We start from the raw sequence: 18,349 nt of genomic DNA, 5'->3' as shown, positions 1-18,349 counted from the left end.
AATTCCTTAATAGAGTTCAAAAATTAGCGTTTTCGACTTACGCTAAGTAGAGATAAGCATTTTGATTGGTTGATGCTTTGGGACATAACTTTGGTTCTAATTAAGAGAGAGTGATGAGACTTGGTTTAAGTTCGATAATGGTCATTTTCTGCACAGGGTAAGCAGACCAATAAGCAATTTGATTGGTCGAGAATTGTTAACACAATACCTTTCCTTCTAATTGGGGTAGAATGTTCAAATTTGGTGTAGGTGTTTAATTTGTGAATTCCTTGATGAAATTGAAGATGACCATTTTCTGCTTATGCATTAACTTTGGTTCTAATTAAGTGAGAGTGGCGAAACTTAGTTTCATTCATTACATCAATACTTTGACTAAGTTCGATAATAGAGTATTTTCTTTAAGGGTAAGCCCAAACAAAGCAGATGGTGAACGTCAATTTCAACATCCGACTGACACTGATGTAGTTGCTTGACAACTAGAAAGTCCTTCTAGAGATGTGCTTTCGTTGTGTATTTATTGGCAATCTTTAGTACAGTAGGTGGTGGGACTCCCACTGCTGAACAAAAACTGGCCCATTGCTTTCTGAATAAAATAACGAAGCAGTGGACCAATCCTGATGAAGTCATTCGGTACTATTTGAGAGATGGAATGTGGCATAATTAGGTAAACATCACACTTGGGTAAACAACATAAAACACAAGATATGGCATCTCAAATCTTCATTAAGGATTGCCGAAGTTCAAAATGTTTTTTGGGGGTTGGGGGAGGGGGACAACTTCCCGAACCCACTATGCCCCAGTGCTTCACATTCCTTTAAAAAAAAATACCCAGATTGTTTGATTACCCGCATTTCCCTAAATTTCCGCATAGTTCCCAATTTCTTATCTCGAATTGAAAAAAAAAGATCGCCTATGCACCAAGAAACGTCAAATGGATGACAAGGCAGCCAACAGGGAAGGATGGAACGGAACCACGCAAGTCCATGTACACACCCTCTTCCGATAAACTCCAGTCATTTTCAGAAACCGCTAAAACGTAAAATAAAAAACCAATCTTTATTTTATTATCTGAAATAATTTTATTTTTATTTACATAACATGTCAGAATGTCATTTATATTCAGGCGATCCACTAGCCATAACATCAACACAAAACAAGAAAACAAAAATGGCAATATGTGTATATAGACTTTCCAAGTCGTTAGCCAATAGAAGCCAGTGCACACGAAAAATTATTAGTTTTGTCGGTGATATTCCTGCACCAGCGAATAACACATGACGGCTTATTCTAAAAAGCATCAGTTTCATGACGCCAGTTTCATTTGGTCTCGGGAGTTACTGGAATAATTATTTATCTGAAATCTTATCTTAGCCTACCTAAGAGCGTTATTTTAAACTTTATTAGTTATGGTTATTGTTATTCTAAACTTTATCACATTATATACCCCACGTCTGTACCAAAACAAAAGGTTATTTTCAACATTCCCATTTTTTTTTTGTATTTGAAAAGAATTGATCTGTGATGTCCGCGATCTGATGTTGTTACATTCAGAAATGCAAGAAGGAGACTTACAATCAAAGAAGACCTTCCTTTCAGTTTTCCCTTTAGACAATCTATTTTTGAAAAGGGTGGGGTTTTTTTTTGTTCTATGCATTCAGTTGATCATTACACTTGCTTTTGTTCTAAATAAACGTTTATAGATAGCGCGGTCTAGGCATATTAACATTTTACGCTTTCATTGGCCGTCTTGGTGCAGAACAGTAGGGGTCCTAACCCCATTTCATTTCATAGGCCTACGCTTCCGGACCAACGGGGCTAATGAAGACAATGTTCTAGGCATCTGATGACAACATAATAACATCTTTGATCTTGTTTAGACAGGCAATCGAAAACTTTATAAAGTTTTTCCGGATTTTTTTGTATCACATGTTTTAATTGACATTTTGATCAATCCAGCAATCATAATGTCATTAAACCAAGAGTAAATGGGGTAAGCAACCGAGAAATAAAACGGGATAAACCTGGAATTAGAATTTTACAGCCGAATCTTAATAGCGGACTCTCCCTAAATACACCATTGTTTGATGATAGGTCCCGATATATGATCGCGTTTTTGTTTATAGGCAACGAGTACGCTGACGTTAAACGTTTCTTATGCCATGATCTTTATAATTAAAATGCCACCATATAGGATATTAAGCAAAAACATATGTGTACAGTCGAAGTCCATTGGTAATCCATATTGTGTTCTTAACTATTTGTGTTAAAGATCAAATCATGTCTGATCTCTGAACATTAATATCTTGAAATGTTCGGAATATAGACCACAGTTCCAAGCTCACACAAATTCTAATAAGTATACAAATTACTACTTTGGTCTTTGATAAAGACATCATATATCTTTAGATCTCAATCAATTACATTCCGCAACCCTACCCCCGCGCTCCCACCAAAGCAAAAAAAAAAAAAAAAAAAAAAAAAATACTGCTCGTTCGGAATAACCGGGATGCACTATATGTTTCACCAATGATTCATACTTGATGATAAATACATAAGTTGACAACCAAAAATAACCCCTAACTTGTTTTCGTAAAGCAACAGACATCGGATCTTAGACAGGAACCAATGTTTTAAGATTTATGAAAGTGTTTCACATTCACCATTAAGAGCAAAACCATTAATCTTCCCATTAGAATGACCCAATTTAGTTTCTAAACATTCTATTTCCAAAAGTTTTGGATCTTTCAGAATGGAGTCTTGATCTTCAACCGTTATTTCTATTTTAGGTGCTTTATCATTCATGTATCCTTGACACCTATTGTCCCTTATATTTAAAGTGTTATTATCTGGAACGTTTGTGTTCTCAAGGACTTCCCCGTCATTATCCTTAAAAGCCCGTTCCTTATATTTGAAACATTTCAATACAATAAGAGAACCGCCAGAGTGGTGCTTCCCACTGGAGGTCGCCCACTTTTTGTTGCTTCCACGAGACTCTATCAGCGACTGGGAACTGTCCTTGTAGCGAACTTGAAATCCACGCCCTTGTTGACTACCGCCACTACTATCTCCACCAGATGACGGAGCTTCGCTCAGACGATATTCGTTCCCATCGCGAAACTCGGTCAAAGACTGCTTTCCAACCGAAGACAGGCCGGCTGATTGGTTACGAGTAAGGCTTGTCTGATACCGATATGTCCTTTTCTTTTGACAACAGAAGAATACCCGCGTAAAGATGTATCTGAAACTCTTGCGGAACTTGCGACTCATGATGGTGTAGATGAAAGGGTTAATACAACTGTTGAGGAAGCCACATAAGTGAGTCATCAGCATGGTAAAGAGAAACTGTCCTTTCTGTAGAAAGTTGATTCCGCCATGAAGTGATTGAAGTTGGCTGACAATACTAACTATGTATTGGGGTGACCAGGCAACAATAAAGGCTATAGCGATAACGATGACCATCCGTGCCACCTGAAAAAAAGAGAAGAAGATTAAATAAAATAACTAAAGACATAAATTAACTGTGATACATATAGTCTGCTTTGAACCGGTATACCAACGGTATACCAATGAAGTTAAAATCGGCAGATGACAATAGTGGCGGGATTCCTAGAAGATCGGAGATTATTATAAATGAATTAAGGCATATAAAATGGATATTGAGCGTGCGTGTGCGGTATGCCGAGTATGCGCCGCTTGTGAAATTGTTCTGGGGAAATTCAGAATGGAATACATTTAGTCAGTAAACTGAGCGTGCCCAGTAAAAAAAGGATCCCTAATGGAAGATTTTGGGCGCTGCCCATAGTCTTAATCATCTACTCGTAGCGTTCAATATTACCCAAGAGCAAATTTCCATTCACAACACGCTTTGGAAAAAAGGCCGCCATTTGTGTTCTAATGAGTAGCCGCCACATGTGCTTTTATAACCCAGTCAGTTATTAAAATGTAGGTATTATCACATATGTAATAGAACTAGTTAAACACGTCCGAAATATAATTTTAACACAGAGATCATTGCTACGATAGATAGGTAATGAAGATTTATAGAAACGGAAGTGACGAAAGCAAACGGAAAACACGAGTTATCCTTCTATATAACTGACTGAAGTGACGAGCGATAACAGATACACGGGCGAATTTCTGCTCACTAATAATTCCTTCGAAGACCAAAGGTTGTTATATGGGACTGTGGGGGGACATCTGACAATTCAAAAAAATAAATAATAATAATTGACAGTAGAATAGAGAAAACGAAAAAAATAGATGAAGTCCGTGCAGTACCATGTATAGAATTTATAAAAACAAGTGAATGTACGGGCTGTTTCTATTTTTCCCGTTTTCTTTTATCTAGTGACATTCAAATACTTTTTTGAATTGTCAGATATCCTCTCACAGTCTCACATAACAACTTTTACGCTTCGAAGGAATTGTTAGTTATCACTCGTTATTTCAGTCAGTTATATAGAACGGTCGTGTTTTCTTTTACTTTCGTCACTTCCGTTTCTTGAAATCTTCATTACACATCTATCGTAGCAATGATCACTGTGTTAAAATTATATTTGGAACGTGTTAGTTCTATTACATATGTGATAATGACTGACATCAATATTGTCTTATCCCTATAATTTAGAAGACGTCACAGTGGGCTATTTGAAGAAACCACTGGCTTATTAAACAATTGTAGATTATAATAACCCAGACGATTTAATATTTGCTTTAATGACATTGATATACGAAACTGTCGCACCTCTTCCTTTTAAAACTGAAAATAAATTCTGTGATTGGAAAAAGATGAAATGAAGCGATATAATCGTTAGTGACCGATTGCAAAAACAAAATCATGACCTAGACGACTTAATGACCGCTTTAACGACTTTGATTTTGAATGTGGCATATTCTTTCAATTTAAGTATTCAAAGCTAAACCTTGTGACTGGAAAGAACTAGATGGACCTTCAGCTCTAATTGGGTTATGTTGTGCCAAACAATAAGATAAAAAAGATTAAATAAGGAAACCATTATGAATTTTAATCAAGGAAGACACAAGAAACTACACAAACAGCTATAGATGAAACGACTGTCCCCTGGTGTTTATCATGATTTAATACACATCACAAAGAATTGGAATGACAAAAACTTAAAAGTCGCCGATTCCGATCTTCCAGTTTTCTGAGTATATCTGAATTTTCATGGCTTAAAGGAGCTAAGTCGCTAATATTTGGGATCACGAAATTGACACAAATGGGTCGCAGCGCATACAATAATGTAATATGAATGTATATAAATTGATTTACATTCAATCGTGTCTGTTTTTACTGTAATTTCTAATCAGTTAGGTTCGGCGAAATACGCCAGTATTCTCAGTCGAATTTCAATCTCTAGCGTCTGGTTATTCCAGTCTAAGCCGATATTATTTATTGGGCTTGCTCTCCAGATAAGAATATAGCGTCACCGTTTGACATGACTTGTGGAATATATCCCTAGCCTCGTTTTTCGAGTCCCTTATTACAAATAGCACTGAAACGCATTATGGTACACGATTCGTGTACCAATTGTAAAATGTTTATTTTGTCTTAAATATTGGATATCAGAAGGCCATCTTTTCCCGGCAAGATCACAACATCAATGTTGATTTAACACCCGATTAGATTTTATTACATACTTCGAGAAGGTATTTGTTGAGTAATAAAACCTTCTAGTAGTTTATCGAGGGCTGGCCGTCCTTACCGCACGGTACAAATATTATCACCACTAGAAGCAACAAATTCCAGAACAAGCCAGAACTCATACCAAAATGGCCGCTTTATACAAATGAGTATTTAGGGGAATACTAACCCGAACCCTAACCCTAACCCTTTTAAGAGAAGTAAAAACTAAATTAGACCCAAGTTCAGTCTTTTTAAAAAGGGTTAGGGTTAGGGTTAGTTATCCCCAAAATTCTCATTTATATAAAGCGGCCATTTTGGACTCCGGAAGCACCCGAACCTCGATAAACTACTAGAAGGTTTTATTTGTACCGTGCGGTAAGGACGGCCAGCCCTCGATAAACTACTAGAAGGTTTTATTACTCAACAAATACCTTCTCGAAGTATGTAATAAAATCTAATCGGGTGCATTTAAACCGACAAATATATCGTGTTTTCAATGTCGAAGATTTTGGATGATATTGAGTTAGTATGTATGTATACTGAATTATTTATTGTACTCAAATTGACCTGAAGTTTTGTGGTTAAGAAAATACAAAATTGTTTAGGGTAGAACTATGATTCATCTCAGAGTTACTGCCCCTATCAACAAACCGTAAAAAAAATCTAAAAGTAGGAGTTTATATTTTAGAGATTTTTGAAGGGTAATGCCCAGTTTTAAAATGTCAAGGCAAACGAAATCTTGCATTCCGTCTGTTCGCCTCAGGCTCGGAAGTGTCTGCTGTACGTTTAGGAAGGAGGTTTTTATTTCAAGAATCTGTGGAAAGAATAACTAAGTATTCGAGTATCGACCCTTTCTTGATAGTGATTTTAGCTAACACTTGATTATATTTTTTGTGTAAACTTATTATATACTTAGATCATTTGTATCTTGCTTTTTGGGAAGCCGATTTATATAAGCCATGGGCTGGTTTCGGTATCCCGTGAAACATTTTAAAAGAAAACACAAACAGATCACTGTCTGCTGGACATGACCAACATGTTTCCAAAGTTAACTATTACATTTTAGAAATAAAAGTCAAAACACATCATTCACCTACTCCAGTGTAAATATAGCAGTTAATGTCCCAAAAAACATCAATTTCCGACTGACGTGACCAAACCATTTGTAACTATAAACCAAACGACGTCACTTTTCCGGCTGACATAAGAAAAAGGCCTTGGAATAATAAACCCAACTATAGCGCAATTCTTCAGATCAATTACTACAACCTAACAGTTTTTGCAATGAAATCCACACTGGATCAGAATTCATGTTTTCGTGTGTCATAATGTTTAACATAATGGAAAATAAAATAAAATACTAATGAAAGCTGATACCTACTACATGTAATTGTTTTCTACCACCTTACTTAATACTAACCCAACGAAAATAGGTTTTTAAAAAAATTGCTTTCAATATTGCTAAATATTAGAGACAGCAAGGTCATTGAACGTCCACTTGACACAAACTAGGTCATTTCGGGACTAACATATGGTTAATTTTATTTCAATAATTCGCTTGCCCGTAAGGATCTTTAGCAGTGGGAGGAAACCGGAGGACCCGGAGAAAAACCCACGAGGTTGGTGGACAGGCGACCCCACTTCTTGTCACGTACAACCGGAGATTTTAAATCACGCCAGTTGACTCAATGACAGGCCTTATGATACAGTGCGCACGTGTTAACCATTCGGCCATCCACACCCCACACCTCCATCACGGACATATACTAACACATAATTACCATCAAAGGAACAAAATGCAATACAAAGTAAACACACAAGGGGAATTTCTGGCCATCAACACACGCTCATGTATGTAGGCCTACTTTAAACAAATATTTATTATGGGACATTAAAACAGATAGGTAATTATATATGTCAGATAACTGGCCTTTAAAACATCTGCTCCACCCTTTATTGCCAACACCATGGGAGCCATTAACCTCTCACTACAAATAGTATAGGTCGAGATACTATTAATTGACCACATTGACTTATGTAGCAGGATGCTGGGTTGAGATGGCGGAAAGATATTGAAAATGTCAATTAAAATACAATAGAAGTAGACCAGTATGTCTCGAGTTTCTATCCCGATGTGCACCTAAAAGAGAAGCCATCACGATTTTATGAAGTCCTGTTGTCACTTGTCAGGTGTAGACAAGAAACGTCTGTCTACTGGATTGAATAAAACAAAAATCCGGTGCCCATCGGTCAACATATTTCGAAGAATAGTAGAGGGACATTTATTCTCCATAGTAAATAAAACATGTAACCATATGTTTGTTTCAAAATGCCCTAGGATAATGAAGATGGATATAAGCCATGTAGTGTGCTATGAGGGACGTTTTCAGACAAATGACATACTCTTATTAAGAATTCCAACTGTCAAGGGTTCTTTAAAATGCACGATACCTCGGTTTTTGGTACCATCCGAACGACTAGACAACACGTTGCATCTCAATATATTCTATCAAATACAGAAGAATAAAACCATTTTATATACCATCTTCATTATATGCATGGCCCGTGACAACAGTTTGAAGGAGATTGGACTTTATACAATAACCCCATTTTCAAAATAACAGGTTTAAAACAACTTAAACACTGATTGCAGTCGGCAAATAACATTAGTTGTTCACATGTATTGCTTTCTAACGAATGCCACGGGTGTATGGATACGATAGCTTAACAAGCTAAACTAAATTAATATAACTACTATCTCAGTCAGGATGCCAAGCAGATCTGCTTATACTCCAAGAAACATAGCACGTTAAATAAACCCCATTTCATTTTATTTCTTTCACCCCAATGATAGGATTTGCTCTTCTTATACTCACGGTTGATCATGATGTAGCTATTTGATGTAGGGACCATCAAGATTTAAAAAAAGAAGTGTGCACGTAAACCGAAGCGTCGTTTAGTCAACAAATGATTCACATCGGTCGATGCTTTCTTAAATGGGCATTGTGGGAGATTAGACACAGAGTTGGCAGTTCTCTCTATACTAGTTAAAAACATAGATAACGTAAATAGAATATGCTGAAAATTTCAGTCAAATTGCTCCACTCTGAACCGAGATATTAGCTTTTGAATGTTAGGCTAGCCTCGATCATCATTACTAAAGTCGGTACGATAAACGTCTGTCTCGATTTCTCGACAAAATGTATTCAATATCACATGCTAGCGATGACACCGAGAGTTGAATATGGTCTGGATAAGTTAATTAATGTCTAATTAATAATTTAGATAATAGTCGGAAATGGGTCTAAGCGCACAAATGAATGTATATAAAGGGATTTATATTTAGTGGTCTTTTATTTTTTTTTTTTTATGAAGTATTGTACTTTCTAATCAATTAAATACGGAAATTGAACAACACTCTTATAAGTCTGCTTAGGCCATTCTGCACGTTTTTTTTTATTGTCATTAATTTGTCGTTTGTTAATCGGCCATAACTAATTACTTTAACATAGACTACTGAACTGTTATAAATAAATATTGTATATTTTCACGACAAGGTAACAACATCAATGGACGTTATTCGCAATGTCAAGTAAAGGAAATAAAAATCAGGGATAATCTTAAAAATGAGCAAGATTTGTTGATATTTTATCAATCATAGAGAAACAGTACTTTGTATGTGAAAGTACCCTGGAATTGTTGAAATGCTTCCAAGACTGTCTGGAACACAAGAAATTCTTGTGGCACAATTATTACTGTGAACAGATGTTATGTCTGTTAACATTTTTATGGGACATAAACCAAACAGTGAGGCGGGAATTGTGATAACACAATACATTTTTAACTTAAAGAAACGATGCGCCATTCGCATTTGTCGCTACCATATTACATCCATTTTTCTAAGCTTCATCCATGCTAATATGTACCCAGATTGAATATTTAACATTTAATTAAAAAAACAATATACCAACACTAGATGATGTCCCAGCATGGATAAAACCAGGCTTAAGTCAGGCTTGTCATTATATTCGCTTATAAAGGATGTTTTTCGAAAACCCAAATTGCTCAACTGCAAAATTTCTTTTTTTCTGAATGCTAATCAAACGAGGAAGAGTGGATGGGCCGAAGATTTAATGGCATACCATCACTAACCGCGATATATTTAACCAGCAACAAGGAAGACAAGAACAAAAACTGGTCTGTCAAACAGAATTGGTTTGCTTATTTTGTTTCATTTCAAAAATATCAGACAGTGGATCGAAACTGATGAAAATGATTTCATTTCAACTTAAGTAGAATTCATAACAGGACCCATGAGAAGATAACTAATCAGAAAAGACACTTTACCAAAGTGAATATAGAGCCATTAATTCTAAAATATGAATTCCCTGAATGTATAATTTGTGTCAAAAATGAAATTATACTTTTCGTTGGGCGCTATATGTTGATTTGTTTTGTAGTTTGACAATCTGTTGTTGTAGGCCAAAATTAATAGATAAAGCCAGTGTTGAGATGTAATCCATAGGGTCCCGCTGTCAACAGAGTGAAAAACAAACCGACTTCCGCTCAGTCTTTTGAAATATGAATTTAATCGTATAGAGTATGTCCCATCAGTTTTGTCAAAATTAAATATTCATTTTGTAAGAGCTAAGTCTGCCAATATTGCAGATCAAATGTTATGTAAATTATTAGATAGACAGGTCTCGATTTTCATTGCAACCATTGTTACAATAATAAGCATTCTCAATTATCTATTTTTAAATTAAATTGTTAAATGACGATGACGTTTCGATCCATTAAACATTACGACCATCAGATAGTCTAGAGTGTTGATTGTGTGAATACATGTCTCATAAATAATTTACTCAAGATATGAAGCCAAATTTAGTTCTTACGTATTGTATTTTTAATAGTTTTATATAGTATTTCACTCGTCTGGCATAATTAATCACAACACAACTGTCACTAATATGGATATCCCCCGCCCCATTAGAACTTTATTGCCTAATTTGAAACAAACTCCCAGCAATGAGAACGCTATGGCATTCGTAGACCACGTGAAAGCGGGGTGTTACAATGGTGGAAAGAAAAACTGTGTCCGGACTTGTGTTTCAAGAACTCGAGCTATTTCAGGATCTTTCAATGGCGGTACATTCAGCATGTAAAATATAAGCTTTAATTTACAGAGAGTATATAAATAATTGTATTAGGTACTGGCAGGTTTATTGTAAGAAGTGAACTGGTCTACAGTAATTCTATCCAAACAATCTTCAAGTCTATTGCTACATAAAATTCAATCTGTCGGTTAAAGTCTAAATTACGCATTTCTTCAAGTCATAAAAGAAGCACTTTACTGAAGCAAGTTTTGTTCGCTGAGTATTGATTTAACTCTTCATTCTAGGCGTTCAATCAAATGCCTTATCTTAATTGCTACTCTCTGCAGACACATCCTTCATTCACTTGATTTTTGATTCACAATATCAACAACACAGATTTCTAACGAGAAGAAAAATAGTCATACCCTTTGGCCTGTATTTTTAAGACCATTTTTCAGAACGGTCCCTAGGGTCCTTAAGGCTGTACTCTTTAAAGCTTATACCCTCTCTAGGGTTGCTAATATAGGGCGTCTGAACTTCGTATCTGAATATTTCCTAAGCCACTGACAGCTAAAGTTGATCGATCCTTTACGACTTTATATTTAAAAATGCTTAAAATTAGCCGCATTGCAACTGATTGGTAGTGGTCGGAGAGGGTTGGTGAGGAGCGTGCTGGTCGTTTATTATACTATTATAACAGTAAAAAATGCCCGTGTTCGGGCGTGTACCACAGACAAGAGATAAATAGGGCTGGGTTATACGACGACTGCCGAACTTACTTTCCATGTTACCAGGGCCGGATAAACCATGGGGCACAGGCCCCAGGGCCCCCCACATTAGAGAGCCCCCACAAAAATCTCAGTTGCGTCTAGCCCCCTCCTCTAGAAATGCCATCATTTCATAGCACTCGCATGGATTGGTCCACTGAAATAACGCCAGAATGCGCTAATTTTGTGGCAGAATTTTATTTTTTTCTGGGGGAGGTACTTCTAAATGGCTCCACACAAGTGCCTGAAATGCCAGGAAATCATGTTTTCGGCCTCCAATTTCTGACAATTTTCGGGGGGGGGGGGTTGTCCCCGAACCCCCCTAGAGGGGCTTAGCGCCTTCGGCGCTCGCGGTGGACGGCTTCACCGGCCACAGCTCCGCAGTCGGTCATCAGGGGCCCCCACATGTTCCAGGTCCCCACCATGGTTAATCCGACGTTGCGTGTTACGGTGGTTCAAATGAAATTATGCAGCACATCGTAATATCGCTGCAATCAAAATCAAGTCAATGATGAAAATAGAAACTAAAATACAAACTGTTTCAACTCTATAAATATACTTGATAAAGGGTTAATTCTAAACGGTGCCATTATTTTAATCATCAACAGAGACTGTTATATAACAATAGGGGTGTATAGGGGCTGGTGGGGGCTATTGTCAATAATCGGGCGATGATTCCCATTGGTTTTTCATGTCACCTACGGCACCTCGTTGCTAACGTAAACTACTGACCTAGTCTAGTTTCACCAGCCCCATATATGCCTTCAGTTCGGTTATCTAGTGTGGATATCTATCATCATATTATACTACTTTTTAATCTGTCAGGTTGAACTAGGTAATCTATTTCAGTCTGTACGCTTCTAAACAAGGATGCTCATTCAATATGGAAACTTTGTGTATAAAATCTTTGGAGCATAAATGATAAAATACAAATTTATTGACTGGTGAAAATATCGTGTTTAAAGTTTCTATTTTAGGTTAAACAGTTGTTGACACGCGATTTAATAAATGCCATGGCTTAACTTCCATTACGGCTCAGAGCTTATCTCAGATAAGAACATGATAGAAATAATCAATTAATATATTAAAAGGTTCATTAAGAAAATAGTAACAATGGGTATTTAGTTAAAATCGAAGAATTTACGAAAGATGTTCAAAAGGCACTATGCCACATTTATAGAAAGAGCTGGTCGTTCTTTCTATAATAGCTCTAAAATAGATAATGAAAATTGTATATATTGAAAATTTAAGTCAAATGGTTATGAATGGTTACTTTGATCGGGTTTCGGGTTTCAGACTAACTGATGTAATTAAATTTGTATTAAATTTGTATTACTTTTAATCCACATAAGACTTCATTTTTAAGAAAAGAAAGTTGTTTGTAACTCTTTTGTGAATGACGCCATGCACTGTCGTAACATTACGATTTGGTCTGTCGTACTATCAAAGCTGTCCGATGTTCTAAAGAGTTGATTATGGGTTTGTCATATGAATGAATTTCAAAAGAATAGTTTAATATCTGAAGCCAGAAAAAAGCCTTGGCTTAAGCAATTTTAGCATTGACGTCTTAAATGAACCGATCTAATTTGTATCTACTTTGTAAACCTTGTTTTAATAATGTTAATAAAATGGCTAGATCTCTTTGATCTAAATGAAAAATAAAATAGTAAATTTCAGTAGATTTTACGTCTTGATTTGCATCATAGGTTGGCAATCTGGCAATCCGACATATTCACCTAATGTTGATATACAACATGTTGTGTTTCAATAATGCAACTAAGTATGTCAACGCTCGTTTAATCGTTCGAGAAATAATAGAACAGCCTAATAAAATTCCTTTTTTTGACATAAACAGTTTTCCCTACTTTAAACGGGCCTTGAAAATTAAATGACTGTCAGTTATTAGTTAATAGATAGCTTGGTTATATCATTTCGCATTTCTCGTTCATTAAAGAAGAATCATTTTTTAAAGATAAAAATATGAACGTTCCGTTGTGTTTCAAAACAATGTGTTTGGCTGCCTGTGATCTATCCGATCTTGTCAACTATCTCTATTATTGCCAGTAAAAACTTTAAAAGAGACAGTTTTGTTTTAGAATTAGATAAGTCGAGATTTTAACGCGATTACCTATTGGGATGTAGGGTCTACCGCTCATCGGCTTAGCACGAAATTAGCCTTCTGAGATCTATAGAATCGGCATAAGCCTTTCGAGATCCAGAGAGTTATTTTTAAGACTATCGAAAAGCCAAAATTAGCTACATGTTACTGAAAGTCATTGGTTTTTCGGAGTAGCTCTTGTCTCTGTTCAACGACCACTCATGACTGATTACCCGCCCTAATTGACCCTCAAATCTGAAGGTTCATAAAAGACATCCCCGAGAAAAAAAATAGATCTGTCATTATTGAAGGATTTATTTCACTGGAGAATTGGACTTGATTAAATGAGAGCTTGAACAGCCAACAGACGCCAAAGCCTTTAAACCAGTCAATTTTTAAACGACAATCTTATGAATAAATGGAGCAACAATTAAGAACAGAGCTATATGCTGTTTACTAGTACTGGGTTCGGGGTGCAGTGGCTGAGGCAGGATATTTGGTTAGGGGGAAAAGTGTGTGGCTTGCTGCTCCAAGAAAATTGTGTCAGTAGTGTTTTGTGACTATATCTGGACCCGAATATAACATTTAAATTCATCAGCTGCATCAGTCCAAACACGAAGAGGACCACGTATACAACCGTCATGATGATACAAATTAATCTGTCTTCAAATCTTTCTTTGACAAGTAACAATGTTAGGGTTCACGACCTAAAGATCCCTAGCTTAGACTTGTAAGACTAGTTGAGCCGTTTCGTTTATAGTTCTGCTTGATTGGAGATTCGTGAAATATTTTAAAGACTAAAGAAAGTATTTTACACGGACACGCCGCATTCGTGAACTGGCGACTGCCATTTTTTTTACCGAGCTAAGTCTATGTGCGGATTATTATCTTCATTAGGAGAGACCATAAGCTATTCTACCAATGAGATTTCCCCTTCATCTCCCACCAGACGACTAGATGAAGACGAAGGTGTGATGAGGGGTATTTACTACTACAATATGTATAAGAAAGGCTTATGAAAGTTTGGCTGGAAGCCCCGTGATCCTGTGCCCCAAGGCCTCAGCCTGCCCCAACCTATAGATAATAATAACACTGATTATATTATATGGTAACTGAGTGACCCTGTTGAACGGACCTCCAGTCTATCTGAATATAATTTGATCTGTTTTCGTCTTTTTTTCATAGACATAACCAAGAGATCATTTCCACTAAGAAGCACTAGCAAAATGTTCTAAAGATGCTTAGGGATAGAGAAAGTTTAGAGTGGGTGTCGTGTAGATTTAATTTATTTCTTATTTCCTTCGGAATCAACTTCCACCTAGATTTCAGACTCTCGACGTTCCCTGCAGCTTTGGTTTCCTTTATCTGTTCAGTTTGATATAATGAACCCCAGTGAAATCTAGTTTTATTAAGTGATATAGTATTGATTGAGAGTCAAATTAATAAAAAACTTGAAGATTTGGAGCTGTTGAATTTACATGATTATTTGTATGCCTTGACATGTTCTAATTTATACTTGAAAACTCGACGACTTCATCAAAATCTTGTTACAATTGGTGTCTCTGGGATATATTTTTTTATCGATACAGTTAAAACATCTGCTTCTTTTTTTGCTATTAGACATTGACTTATTAACTGACAATTTTACGTCTGATAAACGTGTCAACTGTCTACTTTAAGACAAGATAGTTTACAGAAATATGTTTCTGCTAGTGCTGTTCAGACGACCGCATTCTACATGCCCCATATTCTGCGCTTGATCAGCCGATTCACTGTCTATGATTGAACGAACAACAACCACTCTTCCACCAAGAACTGATGTAATACTATAGGGGTTATTTTAGTTTTATTATATGTTCTTAATATATTGAAGTTGTTAAACAAACGGGGGACAACGAGAAATAGGCTAAGTAGGTATTCTGCAAGATTCAAGTTTCTTAGACTAACTCACAGACAGTTCTTGCCACTATCAATTGCTGAAAGTAGGGTACTATCGTCCAGTCACTCGTGCAAAGATTAGCCCAATCAAATAGAATAATGTTGACATTAAACGGTGCTCATACGAAACTCTACCCAAAAATGGTAATTGTCCCGCCCTAATAGCTGACGCGTTATACTCTTTATATAGGAGAGAGCGAGTTTGATTTACTCACAGACATCTTAGAGCGGTCCGAGACAGGAATATCATAGCCTCCTCGGCCTAGAGGCTGGGGTGAAGACATCATCCATCCTTGCGCGAAGATCATGTATAGCTATATAGTAGTATGTTTCAGTCGTTAGGTCAGTGTTATAAAGGATGTTAAACTCAGACCGTGGATATTTTAATGACTCCTAAAGTATTTATAATAGAGGCTGTAGTTTTCCTGTAGTTAACCTTTGTAGTTTGCTGTATTTGTTATATAAACCATGTATAAACTTAGTAACAACATAAATGGTGTTCCAGAGTCAGTTAATTGATGATTGAAATAATTGATCCCATAACGTGAAGTCAAACAAAGTCCTAGATTAAAGTGTCACAGCTAATTCCTTTTTGTTGCAGAGACACAGGATAGGATAGTGTCGCATCCTATCTCCTATTTGGAGCCTGTGACCAGGGTAGTCACATCTGTCCCTATAGTGTCACACTGAGACTATATAAGCAAACCAGACATAATTCAAAAGAAAACAGAAGTGTATCGGCACAATAAACTAAAATTTGTTTTCGTACTCAAGTTTTTCCCCGTAGATTCGTGGTTTTGGACCCGCCCCCCTCTTCAGTCTTGCTTTCAAACTATTCTCCTATCTGCAGCCAACTGTCAAATAACCACCTTAACTTTATTAGTTACTACAGTATTTATAAATCCTGGGTATGTAGTATTAAAGTTCATGCTATCCTCCAATTTTGGAAATGTCCTTTAGCTTTTCTAATTATTGGACTACCCTCACCACTCCTCCCCAGAAAGGGACTAAATCCCCCCCCCCCCCGACTCTCTCTATAGATGCATGTCTTTGAATTCCACCCTCTGCTGATGTCTGACCGATGAAGCGCAAAACATATGGATTACAGGTATGCCGTTTGTCTAAAATATCATGATCGAACGCGAGGCTAAGAATTTATTACTGCATGTCATTTTTCATTTTAAATTATAAGTTATCCCACGTCTTCTACAACGATTCATTCTGTTCAGTCGCGATTACAAGATACATCTGGACAAAACAGAGTTCACCAATTGGGATAAGGATCATAATGGGCATATGCCATTCAGTGTGCTATAAGGGAAACCGTGCTCGGGCAGCAATAGAATTCCACCCGTCAAGGCTTCTTTTACGTGCATGCCAACGTGTACACGGGATCTCGGGTTTTTTCCTATCCAATCGACTAGACACTGTTCCCTTTTAAAGAGGTTATAAGCAATATACACGTATCGTTGATTTGAACTGACATTCGTGCGACAAAGTCTACTGTTAGATAAATGGGACCTTAATGTATAAATATATAAATAACATAAAATAGGTTTTAAGCCAATAGAGTGAAGCCAAACTAATTAGACTGGTATGGCAGCGAAGTTATAGTTAATTAGGCACGCATATATTCTACTCGAAACACATTAAACGATGACACAAAGATTTCAACATAAGAAGCCGAAGACCCACAGACTACAACAAAAGAAGGCGAGAACAGAAAGTAGAAGAAAACACAAAGATTACAATCAAATAAGATGAAAACACAAAGATTACAATATAAGATACAACACAAATATTACAAAATAAGAAGAACACATAACAATTACAATCTAAAAGAAAACACCACGAGTACAATCTAAAAAGAGAACACGATTTCAGCCGAACCGAATGGAAGTCCCTTAGTAAGACCCTATTACCACGAATTATGTAATAATTTATAGTCTATGTAACGACCAACATTTCCTCAATAGCAGAACAGCGGAATATAGATAGTAGAATGTGCGGTTCAATACTGCAGGCCAACCTTCTTCAGGATATCCAGTTTGGGCGGCTTAAAGGTTTCATTCTTGCTAGAAATGTATATTTAATACTGACTCCAATTACAAAACCGACCAATTTTTCGTCGCCATCGGAGAGCAATGGGTAATCAGAGCAGAGACATTATTGGTGATACAAATAGTTCCCACTTGACCAAAAATAGATAGCTATTATGCCATTATTCAACAGAAATCTCTTCTTCATTTAGTCAATTGTGGGCATATTTGTGTTGAACACTTAAATTGACAGATCAGGGCAATGGATGTCATATTTTCTTGGAGGAGTTCTTTAAGTTGGATTTAATGGCGCCCAAGATCTATTTGACAAACTCCTACTGGCGACAGTTGATTGAACATGTGTCGTACGTGTTGGTAAAATATAGACCATTAATATTAACAGGTAGTTATTTTTGGCATTAGAGTAAATTATGCCACAAGTTTGTCATCATTTTTTCTTTTCGATTTCCTACTGCAGTACCACATGACATGCAGTGGTAGATGAACAAAGCGCGATGGATAAAAAAAAGATGAACGCGGAGATCGGAGCCACGAAGACTACCTTAGTCTACAGAGTGGCAGATCACACCTCAAGTATCTGAAATATCAATCACCAACAAAGACACCTAGGTGTTGGTCAGGGATGTCCTTGATGCATTCTCAGCTAATTAACCGCGTGCTTTGGCCTTTAAATCCTATTCTTTATCAAGGCCATGTCGGCGAACTAGTTTAAAGTTTCTGGTTGCCATACAATGGCCATTTAACCC

At 36.6% G+C, this 18,349-nt stretch overlaps 1 protein-coding gene across 1 annotated transcript in view; it reads right to left on the bottom strand.

Moving 5' to 3' along the window:
• Window positions 1-18,349, bottom strand: part of LOC130012879 (allatostatin-A receptor-like) — a 100,326-nt gene that overhangs the window by 1,172 nt on the left and 80,805 nt on the right. The window contains exon 3 of the mRNA XM_056100939.1: window positions 2,872-3,468. Within this exon, the coding sequence (XP_055956914.1) occupies window positions 2,872-3,468 (597 nt within the window). The remainder of the gene's footprint in view (window positions 1-2,871; window positions 3,469-18,349) is intronic.

The sequence above is a fragment of the Patella vulgata genome, chromosome 5 (assembly GCF_932274485.2).
Source record: "Patella vulgata chromosome 5, xgPatVulg1.2, whole genome shotgun sequence".
In the NCBI taxonomy this organism is placed as follows: Eukaryota; Metazoa; Mollusca; class Gastropoda; family Patellidae; genus Patella; species Patella vulgata.
Note: the sequence above shows the minus strand (reverse complement) of the source record. Positions and strands in the feature narration are given on the sequence as shown.